The 25,326-nt window shown below is 35.8% G+C and overlaps 1 protein-coding gene and 1 pseudogene across 1 annotated transcript; one reads left to right on the top strand and one right to left on the bottom strand.

The window, feature by feature from the left end:
- Positions 1–1,239: 1,239 nt before the first annotated feature.
- On the bottom strand, positions 1,240–20,011 carry LOC145769014 (uncharacterized). Its single transcript, XM_082580613.1, has 14 exons — positions 19,928–20,011; positions 18,265–18,372; positions 17,918–18,080; positions 17,371–17,534; positions 15,154–15,258; positions 12,594–12,713; positions 12,032–12,139; positions 6,467–6,571; positions 6,140–6,302; positions 4,222–4,385; positions 3,053–3,157; positions 2,359–2,478; positions 1,420–1,527; positions 1,240–1,332 (listed from the first exon to the last, which is right to left on the bottom strand). The coding sequence occupies exons 1-14, from the start codon at positions 20,009–20,011 to the stop codon at positions 1,240–1,242; spliced, it is 1,710 nt and encodes a 569-aa protein (XP_082436739.1).
- Positions 15,795–16,664, top strand: LOC145768250 (uncharacterized; annotated as a pseudogene).
- Positions 20,012–25,326: the final 5,315 nt, after the last annotated feature.

The raw sequence follows: 25,326 nt of genomic DNA, 5'->3' as shown, positions 1-25,326 counted from the left end.
TTTTGGCGTGAACAGCATACCCTTTTTTATCAGTAGCCATGCACAAATAAAAAATAGAAAAGTTTTAGGCGAAAACAGAGATGTTACTCAGCATGAACAATTGGACATAAGCATGAACTTTGCATTCAATGCAAATGATGTTGGCATTTCTGCATGCTTAACAGCCTGTGGGGAAAAATCCCAAAATAAATGACTTCAAAAGGCACTGTCAGAACAGCCATAAAGCATTAATTTTGCTGCACATTATCCCCTTTTGGAGATTAGATAAATTAGGCAGTATTGGAACTTATGCAAAGATCGGAGCAGAGCAAGGAAGCTTTCAATAAATGGAAAACAGCCCCATGCAGCACCAATGCTGCTAGTTCTGTGGCAGCTCAATAGATTGTAAGCAAGGAAAGCCGTGCACAGATAGAGATGACGGCATAAAAAAGAATTGTTTGGTAGCAAAGAAACTGTGGTCTAATCTACTCGAAACACATATATTACGTTTTGTGGCTTTCAGCCGGTCATTTCTGCCAAAATATGTAACAGAATCGCTCTTTTGTTAAAAAATGTTGCCGACCACTGCTCTAGAACAAACACAACTAAAGGACTTGCAAAAGCGATTGTCGCTTCTGTCTGACTCCAACTGACGTCATAATCCGCGTGTTGCGCAATGCAATCCGCCATTGTAGGAACGTGGCCAAAAATACAAGCGCGTGGAAAACCATGGTTTTGATAATTTTTATTGAGATAAATATAGCCTTAAAAAGTAAGGGCGAGGTTGGTATTTATAGATTGAAACATGCTCTTTCAGATAAAGTGCGGTCAAAGTCATCGTGCAGTTGCACTTTAACTGATTAATTTTGTTTAGTCCACAAAACACCTCGACCTTCTTCCTCTCCACAATCAACAAGCCAAAGATTGAAATCGACCCAATTTTCCTTACACTTTGCGTCAAAAACGCGGAATTTTAGACTTACGTTTCCCGCGTCTACATAGCAAGAACTTTGTGACGATTCTGATTGTACCACGTCCCCTACATGCGGAACAAAGCCTAAAAATTCATTTATCCACTTCTACCAAGGTTTTACATAACAACATGGTTGATTTCCACGTCCCTGATTTTGCAGGAGAAAATATTTCCACTAAAACAATTTTGTTGCCAACTATTTTGATTGCACAAATAGAGAGTTTTGTAATTTAATGGACAGCACACGGATATTATAACAGTAGCTAAATACTGAAGTCAAATTTACTTCAAAGGTGGCTGCCTGGCTGGAAGTCACTTCGCACCCACCCGTTGCAGTATCCACACATTCTATTTGATCGTTTGTATTGTTTGACTTTGCTCTGAACGTGTGAATTTATACTTGCAACAAAAATAAACGCCAATCAATCAAGATAATTTGTTAATAAAGCTTCGAAAACAACACTTACGTCCCCCGTTGCTTTCCTAACGTCACTGGCTGCTTCGTAACTAGGAGTGAGATGCACAGGATAGCAAATGTTTTGTTTATCGTATTCCCAGTCTTCTTTGTATGCAACCTAATTTGATCAACAATAAGTTTTATGAACTGCCAAATTCACACTAATCTCAATAAAGATACAAAATGAAACTGCAACCAACATTGGCATGCTTAGAACCGAAAATTTACTTGTGCTAAAGTAAAGTTTGCATCTTCATTACAAGCTTGTTGGATTTCATTTCGTTACAGATACTTTGATCACTAGTGGTACTGTATTGTAAAATAGACGCGGACATTTCGTAAATGCCTTAGTTGCCTCAGCCTAATAAACTCATGTAATATCATGTGGTATCTCATATACAAAACAATTATTCACTAGATTAAACACAGCAAATCGTAGAAAAATTATATTGTCCTTAATAAAACACATAAATGAAACCTTGAAAAAAATGTCTTAAATTGAAAAACAAAAAACAACAATTACATAAGGTAATGTATAAACAATGAAAACTATTAATACTACAAAAAGTGCTCAATGCCAAGCAAAAAGCAAAGCAGAGCGAATTAAATCAAATGTAGTTATTACTATCTAAACCTTTGACAGCCTGTTTCTCCTAAAGGAGGATCATTAGAAGGTCCTTATTCAAATAGAATCTATTTGAATAGAATTAAATAGAATCTATGTAACACAAATAGATTCTATTTGAATAAGGACCTTCTAATGATCCTCCTTTAGGTGAAACAGGCTGTCAAGGGTTTAGATAGTAATAACTATATTTAATTTAAGGTAATGTATACTAAGTTTGTGGTTAACTTTAGCACCATAACTTTCAAATACTGTGTCAACCAACTTCATCGGCATCAAGGCAATTAATTTGGGTAAAATTAATTCATCGCTTTACCAACTCACATCATCAGTCAGGGCGGCTGCTTTAATTCCTTGTTGCACAACCGGATGATCTTTGCTATCCATTGTTTGGAATCCACGATAGGCACCAATTACGTCTCTCTTATCTTTTTGATATTCAATCTGTATACAAAAGAATACCACTATAGCATTTTGTGATCATGCGCAAAACTTGTAGTTGTATCGTATCGTTGATGTAGCTTATCGTCATGAACGCTGTGCACTGTTTATGTCAATTCTAATTACATTGACCTCGTTTGTATGCTCCTGAAATACGTCCAGTTTCGCCTGAGAATAATATTTACAATCTTGTCGATGTCTACAACAGGAGCAGTAAAAAACACTCTGGTGTGTTGCGTTTTTTTTGTTTTTTTTATTCACTTGTAGAACTCCAGCTTGACCCTATGTCCAAGATGAACATTTTAACTTGTTCTATAATTACAAGTAGACGATTATCATCACTAATGTGTAAACAGTAGGCCTACTCCTGGAGATGACTTACAACAAAGCTTGGCATTAAACTGTTCACAACTACAAGTACACCCCAAATTACAAGTAAAATTTCGTTTCCGGTAAAGTGGTCAAAATGACCATTGTTGGCTGTTGAGCAATTACTGCAGTTTAAAATAAGAAACCAAGATACGTTTCAAACATCGCTCAATTAATTATCAACACAGTTGCGACATGATCCACTTACATCACTTGCTATTTTAGCGCTTTCTTTCGCTCTGATCAACTCAGGAGTGTCGCCAGGAAGATTGTGATGTTGCAACATCTTTTCAGCGTCTTTCACATAATCAATCTGAAACAAAAGTAAATCAAATCTATTGTCGAGCCAATTAACAATACAACCACACTATGCAATACACTATATATGCAATACAATACACTATGCAACTATATAGCCTACTGTATAACTGTCGCAATCAATGTGCGTAGCTCTGGCGGCAGGCTGCATTCATGTTGTTGAATTGGTGAACTATTTTATTGTGTAATTCTGTTGTGGTGTTTCAACGATTACTGACCGATAGTAACCTTTAGTTACGCAGTCTTTTATTATGAAGTCTGCTTCTAGAAAAGTTTGTGTACGTGACACTCCGGAAACTTCTTTGGCTTGTGACCAGAAGAGTGAGTTTTTATGACGTAATGTTATCCTAGTCTCTGGAAGCTTCTACTAGTCCAAGCAAACCTGTTCTAAATTGTCGCGTAAGTTGATTATTATTATTAGAGTTATGTTTAGAGTTGTGTATTATGAGGATTAAAAGTTGAATGAAAAGTATATTGAAGACGATTGTAGAGCTTTATCCAATACTGAATAGATTGTAAAAGTGGAAGTTATTGCTAAATTGTAAAGAAGCTGATGCAAGTAGTAGTGTATCTTTATTTTGAAGTCGACGAAGACGTTTGCTGTTCAAGAATTTGATTTCTTTACGTGTTGGAAGTGCTGAACCATTCGTCAGTTCAAGCATTTCATCGATCATCTCACAAGTAAAACTATTCGACCATTTACCTGACTTTTAACGTTTGATATTTGACAAATATGACTATTCTATTGTTTTAAAGTTTACGGTGGTGATATCAATGTCACTTTTCATTAGTTACTATGTTACTGTATTGTAAATGAAACATCTCATTTTTAACATGTTTTATCAGTAGTTTTCAAAGTTCTTGTAAGATTGACTGTATACCACAAGTTTAGCTCAATGTGCACCAATAAATTTTTGCTATGATCTTGAAACACCTCTTATATCAACTTTTCACCAAATAAACAAAAAAAAAATTGTATTAGTTGCAGTGAAACAGCGGCAAATGATTATGATGTTAAAATGCATTAGAATTAACAACAACTTGAAATTTTCAACTAACATTACTAGCCAAATAGGTTGCTTTCTTGTGTTGTTCATGTTCCGGATAACCAATAGCAGGATCAATCGGTCCCTTGCCAACAATCTCTTCTTTATATTGTTTCTTGTATGGATGCTGAGATACATCCCGCTGTGCAGTAACAGCATGTTCAATTTCTTGTGAGTCTGCAAAAATGGAGTACAAAATTGTCTGCTAATGTGCGTGCATGATCAAGCAAGCCAAGACCAATCTAAAAGTTATCAGGAAATAGATCATTGCAATGGCAAAGTAATCGATTACGACGACTTACATTCTACGATTGCAATTAGGATCACTTAAAATTTCGAAATAATCACAATTCCTTGTCATTGTAAGTGCTACTCAAGCTACCACTATGCTACTCAAAATATTAAACTTTAACCAGGCTGCAAGTTTTGCAGTTAAATACTTTTAGCAGTATTGGTATCTTACAAAAAGGAAATCAAATGTGGACTAAGAAAATTTCCGTTCAATTTCATTGAAAATATAATCACAATACAATGAATTGCAATTAGGCTGCAAATGGAACATAACAAACAACTGGGGGAACAAAAAGACTACTGCATATGGTCATGAAGTAAGCTGCTCCCATTCTCGCATGCCGGTCATGAAGCATTTTTAATGACGCTGACCAAATGGATTAAGTCTGAATGATGCGATCCGAATGCCACCATACCCGAATGCCGCGGTGCCTTCATGAGTTTTACCCGAATGACGCAGTGGCGTGACTTAAACCCAAATGACGCCATAGTTGAGTCTGTCGTTGAAATTGCGTTATTCAAAAAACGCTTACAGTTACATAAACTAGTGCTAACGAGAATTTGTTTTTATATTCCACCTCCATGGACCCAAGTCTGAAGTGAAATATTAATGTTAATTATATCAGCCTGAAAGACTACTGGCATACTTAAAGGGTCAAATTAGGTTAATCAATTACGACCTTGCGCATTCCGGAATGGTGGCATACAGATCGTGTCATTCGGTTCACATCATAATGTCATGTGCTGTGCCGCCAAGTACCTTGACAACGCATTGCAACATCATAAGAATCAATGTAATTAATTACAGCAGCATCTGAGATATATACGTTCAACAAAAATAAGTTTTATTTTTGAATTAATCAATAATCATGTCATGGAGTTTAACCTTGCATTAAATTTAATTCGATGTAAAAAGGCGGGCAAACATCAATACTAGATGTGATATTGGGCACAATAACTGATATTTTTAGCTTTTTTATACAGGTAAAGTGAATAATAGAGCTTCGGTAGAGAGTTTGTCTTGTTGAACCATAGGCATACGAAGCCGTGTAGATTTAGTTAACCATTGTATTTTTCAGATGTAGTTAAGTTGTATGTATATTATTCCTGAAGAGGACATCTTGTGATGTCGAAAACGTTCGATACTTAATTTGTTGCGTAGTTTTATGTTTATGTAAATGTAATAAACTTGAAGATGTTAAACTTGATCACGTTGCTCGGCTTCGTATGCCTAAAGTGAATAAAATTATGAGTCAACAAATAGAACTAAAAAGAGGTGAAATAGAAAGGAAAAATGATATGAAGGAAAACATTGGTAGCCTATCACCTGAATCAAAACAGTGAAAAATTAATTGACGTTAAATCATATGTGGGGGTTATCTGCAAGAAGAGGCATGACCTATTGATGATAATGATGATAAAAAGAGGAGTAAAAATTTAATGTATACGTAACTTGTGTTTAAATAATTAATTTGAATCTCCACTCATTTGAAGCTGATTATAGAATTCGTACTAAAATGACTTGTGCGTTTTCAAATACGGATACAATAATATCACCTTGTGCAAAAGTCATGATTATAACACTAATTTATCAAATAACGTGTCTTCGGTATTCATGCAAACATTGCTAATATGTTAACCTGGACCAACTGTGACACTCCCGAGCATTTCTTTTGACTTTTGGGAATACAACTTCTTGCTGTGGATAGGTCGAAGTTCCTTCGACTGCATCATTTCCCGTGTTTCAGGAAGTTCAGTATGATTTTTTCCTTTGTTCTTAACATACTCTTTTTTGTATTTTGCCTGAAGAGAACTTGTACATTTACCATGGTAGAAATGTTAGTGCGAAGCTAAATTAATTAATTAATTATAGTTATTTCTCATATGTAGTAAATTTCTGTGTTTAGTATACATGGCTATATCCAACATCGTTCAACACGCGAACATATCAAACACTCCAAACTTACATCCGATAGCGCTTCTCCTTGTTGAATGGTTTTATATTCTTCAGTATCAGTAACTTTGTATTTGTTCTTATCCTTTGTTTGTTCATAGACTTCTTTGTAAGGAACCTAATTACATTTTCAATTACAAATTTAGGCTGAGTGATTCACATTCAAGATGGCATAAATACAGTAAGTAGTAAACCAATACTGAAAATGCTATATTGTTAAATAAAGGTAATAGTAAATAATTATAATAGATAAATTGTTGCTGATATAATCTGGTAATCTGCCTAAATCACTTTTGTTCTAAATCAGGCGTGTCCAAAGTTCGGCCGGGAATCAAATATGGCAGACGATATGTTTTTATAAGGCCACACCTGTTGTTGCACAATGTGTTAGCCGCAGACACAGAACAAATAAAGACAGCATTTTCTCACAAACAAGATAAAACCCGACAAGAAAAATTGAAATCATAATTACGAAATCAACCATTATTGTCCTGAAGAGTATCACCATGAATGATACGGTGATACTGTCGAGAAGACGAGAACCTAATTTTGTTGAATAAGTAAAACTATTATGTCTACAGTACAGCAAGTAGGCTAAGCAGACAGTCTTTTATTTCATCATCCAAGACACGCAGACCTTCCACTCCATTAGGTGGCATTAATACGGTGCAATCGTTGATAATGTGGTCTGTGGTCTGTTCCTGAGAACCACATTTATAAGTAGAGTGAAAGACCCAGATCACCTCCATCTGGAGCTAATTGAGCTTCACTGCGGCGCCCAGTGCCATAGCCGACAGCAACATTTTTTCCTCTTGCTTTTTCATCAGCAGCCAGATTAAAACAAATTTCCAGAAATGTGAACGTTTGCAAAAGAAATTGTGGAGGTTGTTCGGATTAACATATCAGTGTGAGCAGACGTTCTCGGTTATAAACTCAAACAAGAACCGCTTGAGATCAAAACTGAGCGACTCCTACAAACGTGAGATTTTACGTTTGTCTGACACTAACTTCGAATCTGACTTGATCTGTACACTGAAATCAAGAGGTCAGTTTCATCTTTCGCATTAACACAGTTGTGTTTTTCAAAATTTCTGAATGTTTCCATTTATGATGGAAAAGAAGATATAATCATATAGTCTAATAGTCTAATATAGGCTAATAGTAATGTAGTCTAAATTTTATCCCTTTATGTGTATATAACAAAATAGCATTGATATCGCATGTAGAAAAGTAATAGCCCCCTGAAGAAGTCAGTCATGTCTGATTGACAAATCGTCGAAGTGAAAGCAGTTTATCCCTTGTATATCTTCTGATAGTTCAGCTGAGTTTGTACCAGTAGAATCTATCATGTCAATTAACGAAATAGCTGGTAAACAGCCTCAATCACTTTTTTGAACGGTAAATAAAGTTAATTTATTACATTTTAAGTACGTGACCACCGGATTCACCACTGATATGTCAACCGTGGTTGTGGTGGTAAAGATAAGTCCCATACTTGAATCCTAGCATCGGGGTATAAGATAAGGATTTCATTATACCATTATACCAAGCCTTCGGTACTCAGCAACTACGTCCCTTGTCCACCCGATCCTGGGAAGAAGTGTGCCGTGTTTTTCAAAAATTTGCTTAAGCCTGGAGTTGAACCACGATTTCATGATTGGAAAGCAAGCGCCATATCTGCTGCGCCATCACATATACCTTGTAAGCCAGCAGTTGAAAATAGCTAGGTATCTATAGAAGTCCAGCGGGTTTTTTAAAGGAGGATGACGAAATATCATACAGCCTACTTCACTATGGTACAGAGCGTAACGTCTTACACACACATTACACAGGTCTTGCAAACATGCGAACTTACAATCATGACTGGAGGCCATGTATTGTTGATTTTGAGCTATAGACTAAATGTACTTTGTACTCCCTTTGAAATAATAGTTTTAAGAATCCAATTTTCCAAAGTGTGCTCACTAAATCTAAAATCACGGCAACATCTAGTTTCAGGTAAAAAAAAAGTGCAAATATTTTCCTGTTACCGGTGTTGTTAGAAGCTCTTCGGATTTTCAGCACAAGTGTGAAAATTTAGTTCATTATTTGAATGGTAACCATAGCACAAAAGTAGCCTGAAATCACACAAAATATACACAAGGTCTATATTGATCAGCTGCTACTCAGGCTATCAACTTATAGGCCTATTAGCAATTCTGACCGCTATCAAGAGTACACGATCGGCCTACAATCGAATTTGAAGCTCGCACGTTGGCATGGCCTGTGCACCGCATATAGGACATAGGTGCATCCACATTACAAATATATCGTTTGTGGAATTGTTGGTATGAATAAAATAAGTTTAGATTGAAAAGCATTTCAAAATTGCTGAGTTATGCTACTTTTCGTTAGTATTAATTACTGACTTTAACTTGATCAGCGTAGAAACATTTATACAAATAATAAAGTTTCTGCAACTCATGTGCCGGTGATTGAGGTCATAAGTCATTTTCGAGGCTCTCGATCAATATCGAGTATTCATTCAGTTTAACGGAATATAATGACAGGTAGAGGATTCAATTTTGCAAAGAAAAAACTAAGTCAAGGGAAAAGCCAAATAACAGCTATACAGTAAAAGAAGACGGAAAAATCACGAACAATCAAGATCAAATAGTTGAAAGATTAAAAAAATTCTATAAAAAACTTTACAGTAGTAACAACAATCAGCAGAATCTCTCCAAAACACCAAAGCCAAAAAAGCAACAAACCACGAACCACCAATAACTGTTTCTGAAGTGAAACAAGCTATTGATGCTCTAAAAACACAAAAAGCTCCAGGACCAAACAACACCACTAATGATCTTCTAAAAGATACTGGAGAGATCATATTGAAAAGGCAAGCTAACCTCTTCACTGAATGCCTTAAGCAGGGAAAGACTCCGGAAGCCTGGAATACTGCTATCATGATCTTGCTTCACAAAAAAAGATATCACAAAGATCTGAACAATTACCGACCATCAGTCTACTTAGTAGTGTCTACAAACTTTTCACCAAAATCCTTTCCTATGGGCTAGCTAATCAATTTGATATTAGATGAATGCCAACCAAGAGAACAAGCTGGATTTAGAAGTGGCTACTCCACCATAGATCATCTACAAACAATCAACCAAATAATCGAAAAAAGAAATAAATACAACTTGCCTCTGCCTTGCCTTTGTTGACTACAGTAAAGCGTTTGATTCAATACAGATCCCTGCAGTGCTACAAGCCATCAGAAACCAAGCAATTGACCAGACATATATCAATATCCTTCAACACATTTTTCAAAATTGCTTTTCCTTCATCAGACTACACAAAGACTCAGCCAAATTTCAACTTAAACGAGGTGTTAGGCTAGGAGACACCATTTCTCTTAAGCTTTTCACAGCATGCTAAGAAGACATTTTCAAAAATTTAAATTGGGAAGAAAAAGGTATCAAAGTAGATGGCGAATACCTATCCAATCTCAGGTGTGCTGATGACATCATTTTGATATCTTCAATACCCAATGAACTTCAAACAATGTTGACTGAACTCAACGAGACAAGCAAAGAGGTCGGTCTCAAAATGAATTTGACTAAAACACAAGTTATGTTCCATCACCATGTCAAAGGAAACCAAAACATTACATTAGATGGAGCCAATCACCAAAACGTAAACAAATACACATACCTTGGCCAAATAGTAACCACATCGTTTGATAAAGAAGAAGAAATTAAAAAAAGAATTACATTTTGTCGGCAGGCATTTGGAAGAGCGAGCTCAATATTTAAAAGTAAATTAGCGATCTCAATGAAAAAAAAAGTATATAATCAATGCATTCTCCCAACAATGACATACGAAGCAGTAACATGGAACTTAACTAAAGCACTAACACTCAAACTACGCACTGCCAGGGCCGTTGACAGGATTTCTCGGGCCCGGTACCAATTTATTTTTGGGCCCCCTTCATCGACAATGTTATGAATATAAAGGTGGTGCACAAACTTTTATTGATGTCGTTTAAGCATGGTTATATAACAAATCTTGCGCAATTTTAAAATTTCTTGAACCGCAACACTTACTATCTCTATCTAGCGGTTGCTTTTTTAAACTTTTATTTGCAACATGGCGCTAGAGTATTACTTCCCGATTCCATTGATATTTCACTGGTCATTCTAAGCTCACTAGAAGAGAATTTACAGCACTGCAGACAGTCAGAAAGTTTTCAATTTGGTTTGGGAAAGGTGTTTGGGCCTTGTCAAACATTTGCTGATTGCTGCAATCTGAAAAGCAATTTGGTCTAATTTTTACTGCAGAAATAGGGATAGCAATCTTCTTACCTGTGCCATTTCAGTTTTTGAGTTTGAAAAAATGTTAGCCTGTTTATTTTGAAATTCGTGTTTCGGGTAAGATTCGTGGTTAGGAAAATCACTATACTAGACTAAATTCTTATTTTACTGTTTGGTGGCTGAAGTGGCTATTTTACCACCAGAAACCTGAAGTTGGCCCGGTACCCAGAAGGAGGCCCGGTACTTTACCATCTGATGGCTAAAATGGCTGTTTTAACCTCTGATGGCAATTCCTTTAGATCTGATTATATTAAGATCTTGATAACGTTTGAAGTCGCCGGGAATTTTTTAAATCCGAGCCCTTTAAATATTTCAGGCCCGGGTCCAAAAGCACCACCTAGACCCCCCTATCAACGCCCCTGCGCACTGCGCAAAGATCACGTGAAAAAGTACTCTTAGGCATTACATGGAAAGACAGGAAATCAGCCAAATGAATACGACAACAAACACAAATCAAAGATATCATTCAAACAATAAAAAGTTTAAAGTGGAATTGGGCAGGACATATCATGCGAACAACTGACAACAGATGGACAAGAAGAGCACTGACTGAATACCGCTTGACAATAAACGCAAAAGAGGGAAACAAAAAACAAGCGTCACTTCTGGAACGAAGAAGCTTCAAGATCAAGCGGCGCTGGCTTGACTCTCGGGGTGTGCGCTTGAGCAACGCACGTTAAGGACTGCTCTCCATTCAGCGGCATCTAATGGATGGAATAGTTCCCCGGCAACAAGACTTTTACAATCGGAAACTTCACTCTGTCAATCTCGGTGACCGGGCCTGCGTCAGTGATTCAAAGCCTCTACAAGTATGCGAAACTGCCAGGATTAAGCTCTGCAAGAAGCTTTCCCAGTCCGAGGATAAAGATTCAACCAATCAAGATGGCGAGAAGAACTGTACCAATTCGACAAACATTGGACACAAACGTGCAAAGACAGACAAAATTATAAAGATATGGGGAAGGCCTTCATCTTACAACAATGGCTGACAATGATGATGAATGACACTTGAGGAATTTATATTTGGGACTTTAGCAGAAGTCTGAAATGCTGAGTGTGACGTTTTTTCTGTGAAAGCTATGTCAAAATCACAATACAGATAGCCTACTTCATTAATGAAAAGTTAGGTGGACTGGGAAAAAGTTTTACTGAAACTATTTGCTTGATCGTAATGCTATTTAATTTGTCAAAGCAACTTGTAAAAAAGCTTCAAAAACAACACTTACGTCCCCCGTTGCTTTCTTAACGTCACTGGCTGCTTCGTAACTAGGAGTGAGATGCACAGGATAGTAAATATTTTGTTTATCGTATTCCCAGTCTTCTTTGTAAGCAACCTAACAATAAGTTTGAAAAAACATCAAAGTTCTCATCTTAACCTCAATGAAGATTGAACGTGATCACCAATACATTTAAAATAACGCTGACCTTGCTCTAAAGTCTAAATTAAAATGAATTTACTTGACGGTTGCACACAGTTCGATCAGAAGCTTGTCTAAAATAAAATCAACATCATCAACAACAACATCCGACTATTGCAAAGTTAGCGCAGTATTTAAGTAGGTTTTTGATTAAATCATTATCTGGCATCTCGTGACATCGCAGATGCAATTCTACACAATTGTTTACAAGAATGAAACAGCAAATAAAGAAAGAAGAAAATTTAAACGTACAGTATTGAGAAACAGAATTAAACCTTAATTTATCAAAAACCAAAATATTATTATTGTCAATCATTTTGATCGGCATCAGGGCATTAGGTAAGATTAATTCATCCTATTAATAACTCACATCATCAGTCAGTGCGGCTGCTTTAATTCCTTGTTGCACAACGGGATGATCTTTGCTATCCATTGTTTGGAATCCACGATAGGCATCAATTACGTCTCTCTTATCTTTTTGATATTCATTCTGTGCATAAAAAAATATAGTAGGCCAATAAAACTTAGGCTACGTTTACACGAGAGCCGAAATGAAAATGACCGAAATGAAATTTCAAAGCGGCGTGAAAAACTTTTTGTTCTCATGGAATCCCGCTGCGGTTGCTTTTCGCTTCGGGCGAAAGCAATGCAACCTCTCTACACGAGTGGTTTTTGCGCTTGTTTTCCAATTTTGCAACACAAAAGAGAGATTATTACTAATTAAAATACTGTTTGTGTCACTTTACTTGGAGTAAAGAAAAGTTGCTTACTATTTCTTCGCTATTGGTGGGTTTAGGAGTTGCTTTAATGTTAACACAACTGCAATGAATACCGATTTTACCACGCAGCTTTATGCGCGTGTCTTGTATCTCTCTCGAATGATTGCAGATGACTTTGGTGACAAATATCTTATAATATACTGTATGATACAATACATAACAACAATAGAAAATATCCAATTAGCAAATGTGGCATATCTTTCAGTAATTGGGAGCATTGGTTAAAAATTGCTGGTAAATAACTGATAAAATTACTCGCTAAAACACAACCAATATTCTAGTCCAGTGGGAAAATTTTATACTTTACAAACAAAACTATTTTATTTATGCGATGTTCAAGTTCTGTTTACATGCTACAAATATAGTACATCGTCTACTCTACCAGTTAACCTTTATTTTGCCGCGCATAATTTCACTCATGAGATTTTAGTAAATTTTAGATACTTTGATTTTGTTGTAATAAAAAAATATTTTGTGAAGTTTTATGGCCGCAACATGCCTCTAACGGAAGTTGCATCATGTTCCCTTTGTGGAACATTGGCAGTTTCCTGTATAAGATTTTCAACTTTTTACTCCAGTGACTTAGACCGACGTCTATTTGGTAAGAGTTACAAATTAGTGGAAAAACATTGATTTATATGTGATTACGCACTGAAGACTGTGATAATCTTTTAAACAAGTTTTGCTACGCTCCTCATAGAAAGATGTTGCACTTTGTGCACATACTTCTTGTATTCTTTCTGTACCTGCTGCACTTATATTGGGTGTACGTTTCTTGCCCTAAATAGTGGAGTAGAGTAGACGATAAAATCGTATATCTAAAATCATGATGCGTTTTTTCCGCTCTTTAACCTTGCAGTGAATCCTCCATGCATGTCGTGGACTTCCGCTATTGTTGCTACTCGCAGGGCCGTTGATAGGATAAATTCAGCCCACCACTAACCGTGGATCTCCAGCTCAAAACACTTATAAAACAAAAAACGCACCATATCCAAAGAACACGCGGTGGTTTCTTGAAACATCCTGGCCTTCGAAGACGTTTTTGCGGTGTTGTTTTGTTTGTTTTTGGTTTATTATCTTTATCCTGCATTGCAGGAAAGCGGACTTGAGCGCTATGCATCGGTGTACGCCTTCCGACGTACACCTGACCCACGCTGCAGCCGACGGCAATGTCTGTTTCCTGTTGTCTACTCTACTTATGACTTAAGTTTGGTACTACCCATTACTCGAAATCGATCACTGGGTAGAGACAATTATCGTAAAGTTTCTTGCCCAGAGAAATTACAGCAAGTGCGGGTGGCTGGAGTCGAACATGCAAAGTAATAATAAACTTCTTAGGCTATACTTGAAATAAATTTGTCTTGCCGCTACCTGGTTGTCTAAGAAACTGCTCAAATGCATTTAAGTAGTTCAAAAACTGCGACAATAGGATAATATACTGTGGTCTCACCCCTGCGTAGTACAGACGAACAGTGTGTTCATAACTAGTTTCTTTACAAAATAATTCAACAGTAGATGACTCACAGCTCCTCCTTTAATAAACGTACAACAGTAAAGCTGAGATAGTAAATTTTTCTGGGAATGAAATCGAAATTTGTATGGTTAAGTTTGGCAGTGTGTTATGTTTCAAGTTTCCAAAGCATAGATTACTTCAAAGAAAACGCTTTCAGAACTAAGTTTTATCCAACAACGCTTGCAATTTTTTTTTGGATGTTTATAATAAGGCTGTGAGAGCATGTAAGATTCTGCAAGCCACTAAACACTTGTTGGTTCTTTCCAATACCAAAATTTAAAAGCAAGACCGGGTTGGTTTAGCATACCAAATAGAAAATATCACTATGCGCCATTTACCCAACAGTTTGTCGAACAACAATTTATCAGACGACAATTTAATGAACCGCAGGTACAATTTATCACTTCTGGCAAAATACATCTGATGAATATTTACAGGGGCACAGCTGCAATTTTTCGATAAATTGTCATTATTGAAACTTTCTGTTTGATCCACTTTTGTAGCATATTATCAAGCATGTGCAGTCTGTGAACCGCTGAATACAATCTGATATGTCATTAAAGTCATGTCTTGAGAGATTTTAAAGTGATTAAGTGTTACCATAGACGAAACGGATTGTTAACTGTAGTCATACTTACGTCGCTAGCTATTTTAGCGCTTTCTTTTGCTCTGATCAACTCAGGAGTGTCGCCAGGAAGATTGTGATGTTGCAACATCTTTTCAGCGTCTTTCACGTAATCGATCTAGAATTTCAACATCAACCAATCAGCATCTTAGTTCAATTCTGCGTAGTGCAACTTTACTGCTACAAGCTATAGCCTACACTGCGTTACTATAAAAACCAGTTGAAATGATGCTCAATTGTCTATAGCAGAAAGCCACCAAGAAACCCAGCCATCAGCAGAATACAAACCTTTTACCCGTCACCTCAAGAGTCTGTCCAGCGATTGCAATCAACAGATTCGTTCGTGGTTACTCAGCTTAAACCAATATATTCACCCAGAGGTCAGGGCCAGATTAAGGCGGGGGCTGATGGGGCTGCAGCCCTAGGCCCACCAAAACAATAGGCCCACCGATAACAACTTACTATAAGAGCAACTGACATGCTTATTATCAGGGACGAAAATCATAGAACGAATGCTAACAGTGTAAACCAGTGGTTCTTAACTCATTTGCCAACAATTAAGCCTTCGTCTGACACACGTTGGGAGGCACACGATATGACGTTATACATGCGCTAAGAAAAAGTTATCAAGCAGTTCTTCAAGTCTTGAAAGCAATGTCTGATGACAATGACGAACAATCACAGACTAAAGAAACAGCCAAGGGGTTTATCTTGTCAATGGAAAAGCTTGAAACCGTTATTTTAATTGAGTTATGGTCTTGCATAATGGAACGGTTTCATAAAACTAGTCGGGCGCTGCAGGATAGCAAAATTGCTTTGAATAAGGCAACAAATCTGCTTCAGGGTCTACATAACTTTGTTCAAACATTTAGATCCCGATTTCAAGAATTCGAAGAAACGGCAAGAGTATTAAGTGGCTGTCATCATTATATTGAAGAAATTTCAAGAAAGAAGAGAAGAAAAGTATGCTTGGATAGCGAAGGTGTTTCTGAAGACACATCACTTGATCCATCGAGCAGATTCAAAATAGACTCATATTTGCCAATCATTGACCAAATTATTTTGTGTATGAAATCCCGAATTGCAGCATAAGATCGCCTTCAAATAAGATTTTTGTTTCGAGCGGAATTAAACAGCATGTCTAACTGTCTAACTGTAAAATTGAAGAGAGTGCTAAAACATTGCTTCACTATTATCCAGATGATCTAGATTTTAGCAGAATCACTGCCTGAAGAGATGATTCATTTTTCTGCACTGGTAAAACAACACCATTTTAACAGCAAATGCAGCAAAAAAACTCAAATGTTTAAATTCATCAATGAAAATGAATTTATGTATGCATTTCCTAACGTATCTGTTGTACTAAGAATGTATCTTTGTCTGATGATTTCTAACTGTTCAGGCGAGCGCTCATTTTCAGTGCTTAAAAGAGTAAAGAATCAACTGCGTTCATCCATGGGCCAGAAAAGATTGCATTCCTTAGCTTTATACTCTGCATTGAAAACAAAATTTTGGAAAAAATAGACACCGATGAAAATGATGTTATTAACAGCTTTGCTTTGTCTAAATCCAGAAAACATGTCATTCGAATGTGTTTAAATAAGTAAATACTGTACTTCGGGTATAATTTTTGTTATTTCATTTTAATTCTGATTGGTACAATAAGGGGAATGAAATATAATATAGGCCTCAGATTACCAATAGCCCCAGGTCCATCAAAACCTTAATCCGGCCCTGCCAGAGGTCACTATGTTTGGGCAGCTAACTGGAAGTATGCTTGTGCCACTGATAGGCTACCACTTTGTGGATTCAAGCATCACCTCGAAATACAGACTACAAGTTCTTCGACTAAACACACAAATGAGATTTGGCTTATCATCGCCTACGAATGCGGCGCAGAGAGAGAAATTACTTAGCATTATAACAAAGAGTAATTAAGTGTCCTTTTTATAGGGAACCAAACGAAATGCAAGATATAACAGCACTGCACAAACTTGCCTGGCCTGGCTTACCATTTTAAAATTCAAAGAAATCGATCTTATTTTGCACAAGAATGCATAACTTCAGTTTTAATACAATATATCCAATGTATTGTTTAGCCCCTCTATTTGTCACATTTACTGCATCAACTGTTTCAATTCCTTTAATATGACTGTGTAAAGACTTTTTTGACTAACTATTGCTGTATTGTATCAAAAGTATTACACATTATTATTCTTGATTAACTTACATTACTAGCCAAATCGGTTGCTTTCTTGTGTTGTTCATGTTCAGGATAACCAATAGCAGGATCAACCGGTCCCTTGCCAACAATCTCTTCTTTATATTGTTTCTTGTATGGATGCTGAGATACATCCCGCTGTGCAGTAACAGCATGTTCAATTTCTTGTGAGTCTGCAAAAATGGAGTATTAGATTTTCTGTTAATTCAAGTTTTAAATTAAACCAAGCAAGCCAAGACCAATGGTAAAGTTAATAGGAAATAGATTATCAGTCACAGTGGCTAAGTGATCGAATACGATTACTTTCCTATTCAACGATTACTTTGATATAAGACTTTAAACTAACCTAGCCAATCACGATTGCTTGCCATTTATGATTAAGATAACAAACATATATTTAAAATTCAGTCTCAATTTCTTGGCTATCATTTCATATTTTAAAGAAACAAGCCAATTTCAATTTAAGCATAGCATGATACGAACTTATCAAATGCACAATACTAGATTTCAAGTAAAGTATCTTTTGAATTCATGTAAATATTCCCGATGTATGAACCTGGACCAACTGTGACACTCCCGAGCATTTCTTTTGACTTTTGGGAATACAACTTCTTGCTGTGGATAGGTCGAAGTTCCTTCGACTGCATCATCTCCCGTGTTTCAGGAAGTTCAGTATGATTTCTTCCTTTGTTTTTTGCATACTCTTTTTTGTATTTTGCCTGAATAAGATATAGTTGAATTTCCAATGTATAATTGTTATAGTAAAAAGCAAATCAGGTAAATACCTAGTAATGTGTACAAAACAGATGTTTAGTTAAATCACCTTAAAATACGACATTTGCCACATTCAGCTATGCACAGTTCAACATGCGGTAATAAACAAAACATGCTGTTCAGTCTTACATCCGATAGAATCTTCTGTCCTTCCTTGATCGCTTTATATTCTTGAGTATCAGTAACTTTGTATTTGTTTTTATCCTTTGTTTGTTCATAGTCTTCTTTGTAAGGAACCTAAAATCATAACACATTCGTAATTACAAATTTAGACTTGGTGCTTTACATCCAGGCGAATATAAGGTGAAGGTTAAGACCCGTCTGCACACAAAAACATAAAGAAAAACTGCTTGAAGTGACCCCCTTGGCATCGGATGTTCTATTCATAAGTAATGATTCATTTGTCACAATAACTGAAGCAGTTGTAACCACAAGAACCGATGAAGATTGACACAAACTTAAAGCCAAAGTTTTGCGTCGATCTCTCAATTTACGTAACAATGCTCAAATTTACGTATGAACCATTTGCAGTCCAAATTTTTACAAAAAATTTCAAGCATCTATCGTTCACCCTTCTACTTTCATTTACCGCTACAAAAATTTTGTTTTATTGAACAGTTCACCAGTTTAAGAAGCAGTGGTGTTATGTAGTCTACTGTAGAATATACTTTTCGAATGATCCTGTCAATTCTATTGCAGCACTTGTTTTAGTAGCCTATGAGCTAAAGCATTCTCTTTGCTCAACGAAAATAAAGACTTATTTTTTAAACTGACAAATCTACTTTTCTAATTTTTAAAGAACAATCTCGTTTTAAAAGCCATTGGTGAATAACACTGTAAAATGGAGTACGGTACGAGTGATCTTGCTGGGTTATTCCAAATAAAAAGACATTAAAACTATTTCCAAATAAAGCAAAGTTCGCTTTTTTTCAAATCTTGGCCCAAAGTTTTTGAACTCGTCTTCTTTTTAGTTCGTTTCGAAAAAAATTTAAGTAGAAATTCATTCTGTCTCCATCCAGCACTTTGGTTTCGTTGTGACCAATAAACTTAATAAAAACACACAAGAATCTTGGAATGCAAAAAACTAAAATGTCTGGCTTTTGCTTTAGGTTAATTTTGTTGCAAATATTCTCAATTTGTTTCATTCGAACCACTGTCATAGAATACAGTTTTGGTTCCATTTTCTTTTTCAAAAAAACATTCGTTTCGAGCAGGCTTGCAATGCTGTCGCGTCAAAGAAAGAAAAACTATGAGCCAGAAACTCTTGTGTTTCTCGGCAGTCGAGTGTAGCAAGAACTCAGCGATAGACACTTTTGTCGCCCATGAGGCTGCTGGGCTCATTAGTACCGCACCAGTAGTTCAGAACCTTGCATAATTGCGTCAAAAACAAAACTAACCTGACATTACAGCAAAGCCGTTAGTGATGAAACAAAAGCTAAAGCGATAACTTGTGCCCTTTGAAAGAAAGCTTAGATATTTTATTATTTTACATAGAACTATATTCTAATTTGGAGTGTTTTCTTTGGAACAATAAAGTAAGTTAAAACTTGGGATTCGATTCTATTTACTTCACCGTTTCTAGCACTAGTTGCAGCGTTCATCTGATGAAAGTAAAAGTAAGAACAATGACAAACAGTTTGATTTACTGTTTTCCTAACGTTTCGCGCACCACCACATTGCGCATCCTCAGAAATTTACAAAGTTGAAAACTGAAGTGCGATTGATGGGAAGAAAAAATAAAACATACATTATTGTAGACCTTTAAAATAATGTGTGCTTCATTTTTTCTTACCTTCAACCGTACTGCAGCATACAACTTTGTAAACTTTATTTTGTATGTTATTCGCTCTGAGGATGCGCATTTGCGCACTGTCATGCTGCGCGAAACGTACGTTTCACTGACGTCAGTGAAGCAATAAATCAACCTGTTTGTGTTTTACTTTTACTTCCATTAGATAAACGTTGCAACTAGTGCTAGATACGATAATTATCTTAATGAATACCCAAACTCTTCAGTATTCTACTTACTTCATTTGTTGATTTCTTTAAATCGATAGCTGCCTCATAGCTTGGAGTGATATGAACAGGGTAGTATATATTTTGTTTGTCATATTCCCAATCTTCGTTGTACAATTTCTATATTTAAAAAAATTCTGTCGTTACCACAAAAGTTCTATTACAGGTCAATATTCTTACAAAATTTCTTCACAATTTTGTGGAAGCTGCTATGTTGTTGCAATTTCGCAATGGTGTGGAACAAACAATAAGTTATAGGCTATATGTTCTGGCTGTTATTTTTGCCTGATTTTTAATCTTGACACTATTTAGGCTATTTGTTCCAGCTATTTGTTACGTCGCATTGCTTAAGCTCCTAACCTTTGACAAAGATGCAGCCTTGTTACTATAACAATCTTTTCTTTGAATATTTTACGCATAAATAGCATATTATCTAGGAGCCATGACCGGTCACAACCGAATGAGTGCAGTTTGCAAACCAAAAAGTTGTTTTATAATAATTAATTAATCGATAAATAGTATATAGTGACGAAGATTTATTGCGCTGAATCAGATTAAATCTCTAAATTTGTATGATTGACATTTCAATTCGGATATACAACATTATAATAAACTAAATGAAAATGAAGTCAAAAAAAGTGCCAACTTATTGTAATTTTTCTTGTATTGTGCTGAATTTAGTTTAATGACATGGCCCGTTACCCTGAATAAATTTAACTTGTACCATACCGGGTCAATAAAATTGCGAAGCGTAACATTTATTGTAATTCAATGTAATAACATGTAATTACATGAACAATTATTGTTTATGGAAAATTTTGTCAGACATACTTTCAAATCTTGCTTTTTTAGCTTAGAAGTGTCGTTTCTATCACTGTCATAGACATTTTACAAATATTTAGTAACGTCCCAGTTCGACTGTTTAAATAGCATCCCTCAAGATACTATTTAGCGCCGTTAAAGAGTTTAAGTCCTCCAGCTTGGTTAATTTCTTTCACTCGTAAACCTGACGTAGTAAATTCCAAAATGCTTTATTTGAACGGAACAAGACAAACAATGATCCCAGTGATTGACTACATAGAATAGATCAGATTGGTTGTTTGAATAATTGAATCTTTATTCGCGGACAGAGAAAGCTTCTTTGAGAGCTTTATCCTGGCAGTTTTGCATACTTTAGAGACTTTGAACCACTGACGCAGCGCCGGTTACCGAGAATGACAGAGTGAAGTTTCCGGTAGTTGTAAAAATGTTGTTGTCTCTGAATTATTCCATCCACTAGGTATCGCTAACTGAATAATTGTTGATGAATTGCGTTGTTCAAGCGCACACACCAAGAGTAGAATTAGCGCCGCCTTGTTCTTGCAGCCACATTTTTTGTACTGATGGGCTGCAGTAGCTTGTAAATACTCAACCTGGTCAAAACTGGCTGCTTTAGCTCTTTGAATTAAAGGATGTTCCTGTGCGTCCATCTTCTGATATCCTTGAAACTCCGCAATTGTCTTTGCTTTCTGATCTTTGTATTTGATCTAATTAGGTAAAAGAGTTTATAAACAACTTGTTCAGAATTTTAGAAAATAAAAAGCTAAATCTTTTGAGGACATTTAACAAAACGATTTTATACACTATATGCAATCAATTGATTTTGTTACTGAATTTCTGCGCAGTTCGGAAACATCGTGAATTGGGGTTGGTAAAGAGATAGACCCTCGCCTCAGAAGCTCATACGACGACAAATCAATTGCTCAGTAAGTATTTCAAGAAAGCAAGAATTTATATCAAATCTACTTCATAAACTTTAAACACGCTTAAATTAATATTCTATTTTCGTTCATCTTAAGATAATATCACCGCCCATTCACAATGAGGTTTAAATCTACTAATGCAATGGAGGCAATACTTTGGACGGAAGCGTAAGCAGATACTGCAACAATAATCTTTTGTTTTCACAAGAGTTACATAGCTTACCTTGCCTTTACCACTTAGCCTACATATTACAAGCTTTGTGCTGGTGGGGCGGGTAACATTTTTTCTTGTTCAAACTCGGAAATAGAGGTTGAAAAGATAAATAACGCAGCTTAATGGAATATCAAACTTCAAGCAATCCGATAATTGAATAGAATAGCAGTACTTTTGAGACCATTGACTGAAATCTTTTTTTAAAACTTTTCAAAATAAACGAGCAATCACTGAGTAGCAAAATTTTGAGAAACAACTAACAGCAAGTTGCGTCTTACCACCAATTAAAGTTGCCTACCTTATAAAAGAAAATACTCGGCAATTTATAACTTGTAGGGTCCCTACAGTGATGAATATTAATTGTTTTCAACCTTCTGCAAAATGTTTTCCCTTATAATATTTGCGTTTCTTAAAAAACTCGCTTGTTGTAAACAAAAATAATTGGTAAATCGTTTTCCACTCAATAAACTACCACAGCTTTTACCAGAATTCTGTTCAATAGCGATTGATGGCTCAACTTTCTCCATTTTAGCAAAACTTTACATTATGGCGTCAAATCAGTGATTTCATCAACAATAACTTTTGAGAAATACCGTCAGTTTCAAGTTGCTATGAAGTAACAACTATTCAATACCTCCGCGATTCATCTCTATGACGAAATCTTAACATGAGTTCACCCTTGTTGTTTTACAATCGTGAACATATTGTTGGAATTTGCCAATTTTAGACTAAGTAATTACTTGCCTTTTCTTTTAATCTGAAAGTGCTTTATATACCTCCACACAAACAAATTTTTTCATAATAATAGATATTACATTATTTTTATTTCTAAATTCAAAATCCATTCATTCGAAAAATTGATTGGTGTTCTAAATTCTGCAATTCGAACTCTACTAAGAAAACGAAAAATACTACAGATTTATCAATGCATTTTTTTACCTACTGGGTGTGTTATTTGTAACATGGACAAAACAGCGTACGCTGATGCTTGTATGTAGTTGTACGTAGATACTTGATATTTGTACGTAAATGCTTGTACGCTATCTACTTGGCGTTACTGAATAAAGCTTTGCTTCAACTTTTGTAATTTCATGAAAAACAGTTACCAAAAAATCCACTGATCAGCTGTTGACTCTACTCCCTTTTCGCTTACAGTACCAATTTAGTTTTATTAATAATTTGAGTCAAAAATAAATTGGCATAGGAGTTGCTGTCGGTAGACATAATTATCTTATATTTTTTTGTCATCTTATCGCAGAAATTTCTTGATATACAACAGATGTTTTTGTAATATACACAAAGTAAATTATGTAAATTTTGGCAAAAAAAGAAGTGCTTTGTTATAACCATAACCTGCCTCAAAATCCGAAATAACAGAAGAAATTTAAGCTTAGATTTGGATTTACCACATCAAAATTATCCCAAAGCAGCTGCCGAAGTTTAAGTCGCAAAAATCGAATTTACCAGTAAATACAATTCAATTTACGTTGCACAAACACAACTTACTGCTAACTGAATTGTTGGTAGAGCACCTTTAACCAAGTAGGCTACGTAGCCTACTCTGAAAGAAGATACTTTATGTCAACGTTCATTGTCCTTTGAAAGGGTCTATTAAGTGATCTTTTAAATTAGATTTCAAGTTTGGCAATGTTTGACCGTTTATTACCACCGGTCAAAAAGAGCTTAATTGCTGGAATTGATCAAAATGACATGATGATTGTGTCGTGAGTCATGACACCAGGTTAGGTTTAATTGTTTGGTGTTGCCAGCTTTAAATAAGTTTAAACAAGCCAGTGTGATTTTTAAAGTAAAAACCTCCGGCACTAGAGCAGGAACCAATATCACAAATGACTCGAAGTTGAAAAACAAATCACAGGAATCTGGACTACAAATCATGCTCTAGCTCCAGTGCACCACAAGATGTTGTATTGATCCACAGAATTTCTTCTCGTTCATACTTTAACGTTGTTTTTTCTGAATCTCAGGATGATATGTATATAAAAATTAAAACTCACGTCGCTCAAGTCAGCAATTGATCTAGCTCGAACAAATTCTGGAGCATCTTTTGATATCGTGTAGTTTGATTTTGCTTTGTCTGCTTCCTTGGTGTATTCCACCTGAAACGTCAACAAATGTTGCGGTTGCATTGACCGACATTTTAAGCGTTTTTTGCAAGTTTAAGCATGTTGATTTTAAAATTGAGTTCTATTCCATTTTTATGAGCTAATAAGGAAATATAATTTCGATTGTTACAAGAAATCGAAGTTGGTATTCATACCCTCAAAACTATTCTAATTTGTATGATTAATTTTTCATAAAATACACCAGTAGGTTTCATCAGAACGTAGATCTATTTCGTCACAACTCGTATGACATATCTTTTTCACCAATACATAAGAGATACGTTTGCTTACTTTTACAGTTCTTAAGTTACAGTAGTGTGGCTGTCACCGTTTGATGTCATCAATAATAGAAACGATTGAGAATTAGTGAAAAGTGTTTATTCAGATATTGAACGTTGAAACAGTCAGTGAAATGAACAACAACTTTACTTCCTCGAAAAATCATAGTTGAAAACAATATTAGCCTTTTGAGAGTCGAGTATTTGTGTACTTGCTCTCTTTGGGCTTTGTAACTAATTGTCAAATGCAGAGTGGGCAACAAACTGCTTGTTCACTTACCTAAAGATCTCACAAATAATGACCTTAAACTGCTCGTGCGTGGGCTACCTATGCAGTGGTCTTAAACTGTTGCCGTATACGTATTTGTTTGTATATAACTTTCGAATAACCAACAAAGTTGGCCTCCTACTATCACATTATTTAGAAAGTCGAAATGCATTAATGCTTCAATTTGTGCACTCGTTTTATTTCTCCTCAAATTTGTTGTGCATGGAGAAGAATGAAACGTTTCATTTTAAAATGACAAAGAAGGGAATGTACCTCAAAAGGTTGAGAACTACGTAGTCAATTTGAGTGGAAAAATGCAAAACAACTGCAATCTTTTAAAGGGGTACTAAAGGAAAAACCTGACTTGGCGATTTTCCACGTTCTTTGTGTTTAACATGCTATCATAAAACGATTTTCAATAAAATTTTGCCCCATTGCGGTCTGACCACCATTGTGGGCGTGCTTTTGTCAGAGCTTTCAAAATGAGATTGAGCCTGAGCAACGAAGCGTGCGACTGTGCAGTCTACGTCATAAAGGCTAGCAATCAACC

Source organism: Aplidium turbinatum, chromosome 4, assembly GCF_918807975.1.
Source record: "Aplidium turbinatum chromosome 4, kaAplTurb1.1, whole genome shotgun sequence".
NCBI classification, from domain to species: domain Eukaryota; kingdom Metazoa; phylum Chordata; class Ascidiacea; order Aplousobranchia; family Polyclinidae; genus Aplidium; species Aplidium turbinatum.
Note: the sequence above shows the minus strand (reverse complement) of the source record. Positions and strands in the feature narration are given on the sequence as shown.

What these genes read in the sequence shown, in the direction of transcription:
- LOC145769014 (XM_082580613.1), bottom strand. Translation starts at nt 20,011, where the DNA reads ATGACAGTGCGCAAATGCGCATCCTCAGAGCGAATAACATACAAAATA. An exon ending in GAGTGTCACAGTTGGTCCAG is followed by an intron (nt 4,386 to 6,139) that starts GTTAACATATTA and finishes CCATTTTTGCAG; the next exon opens with ACTCACAAGAAATTGAACAT. An exon ending in GCGCTAAAATAGCAAGTGAT is followed by an intron (nt 2,479 to 3,052) that starts GTAAGTGGATCA and finishes TTTTGTATACAG; the next exon opens with ATTGAATATCAAAAAGATAA.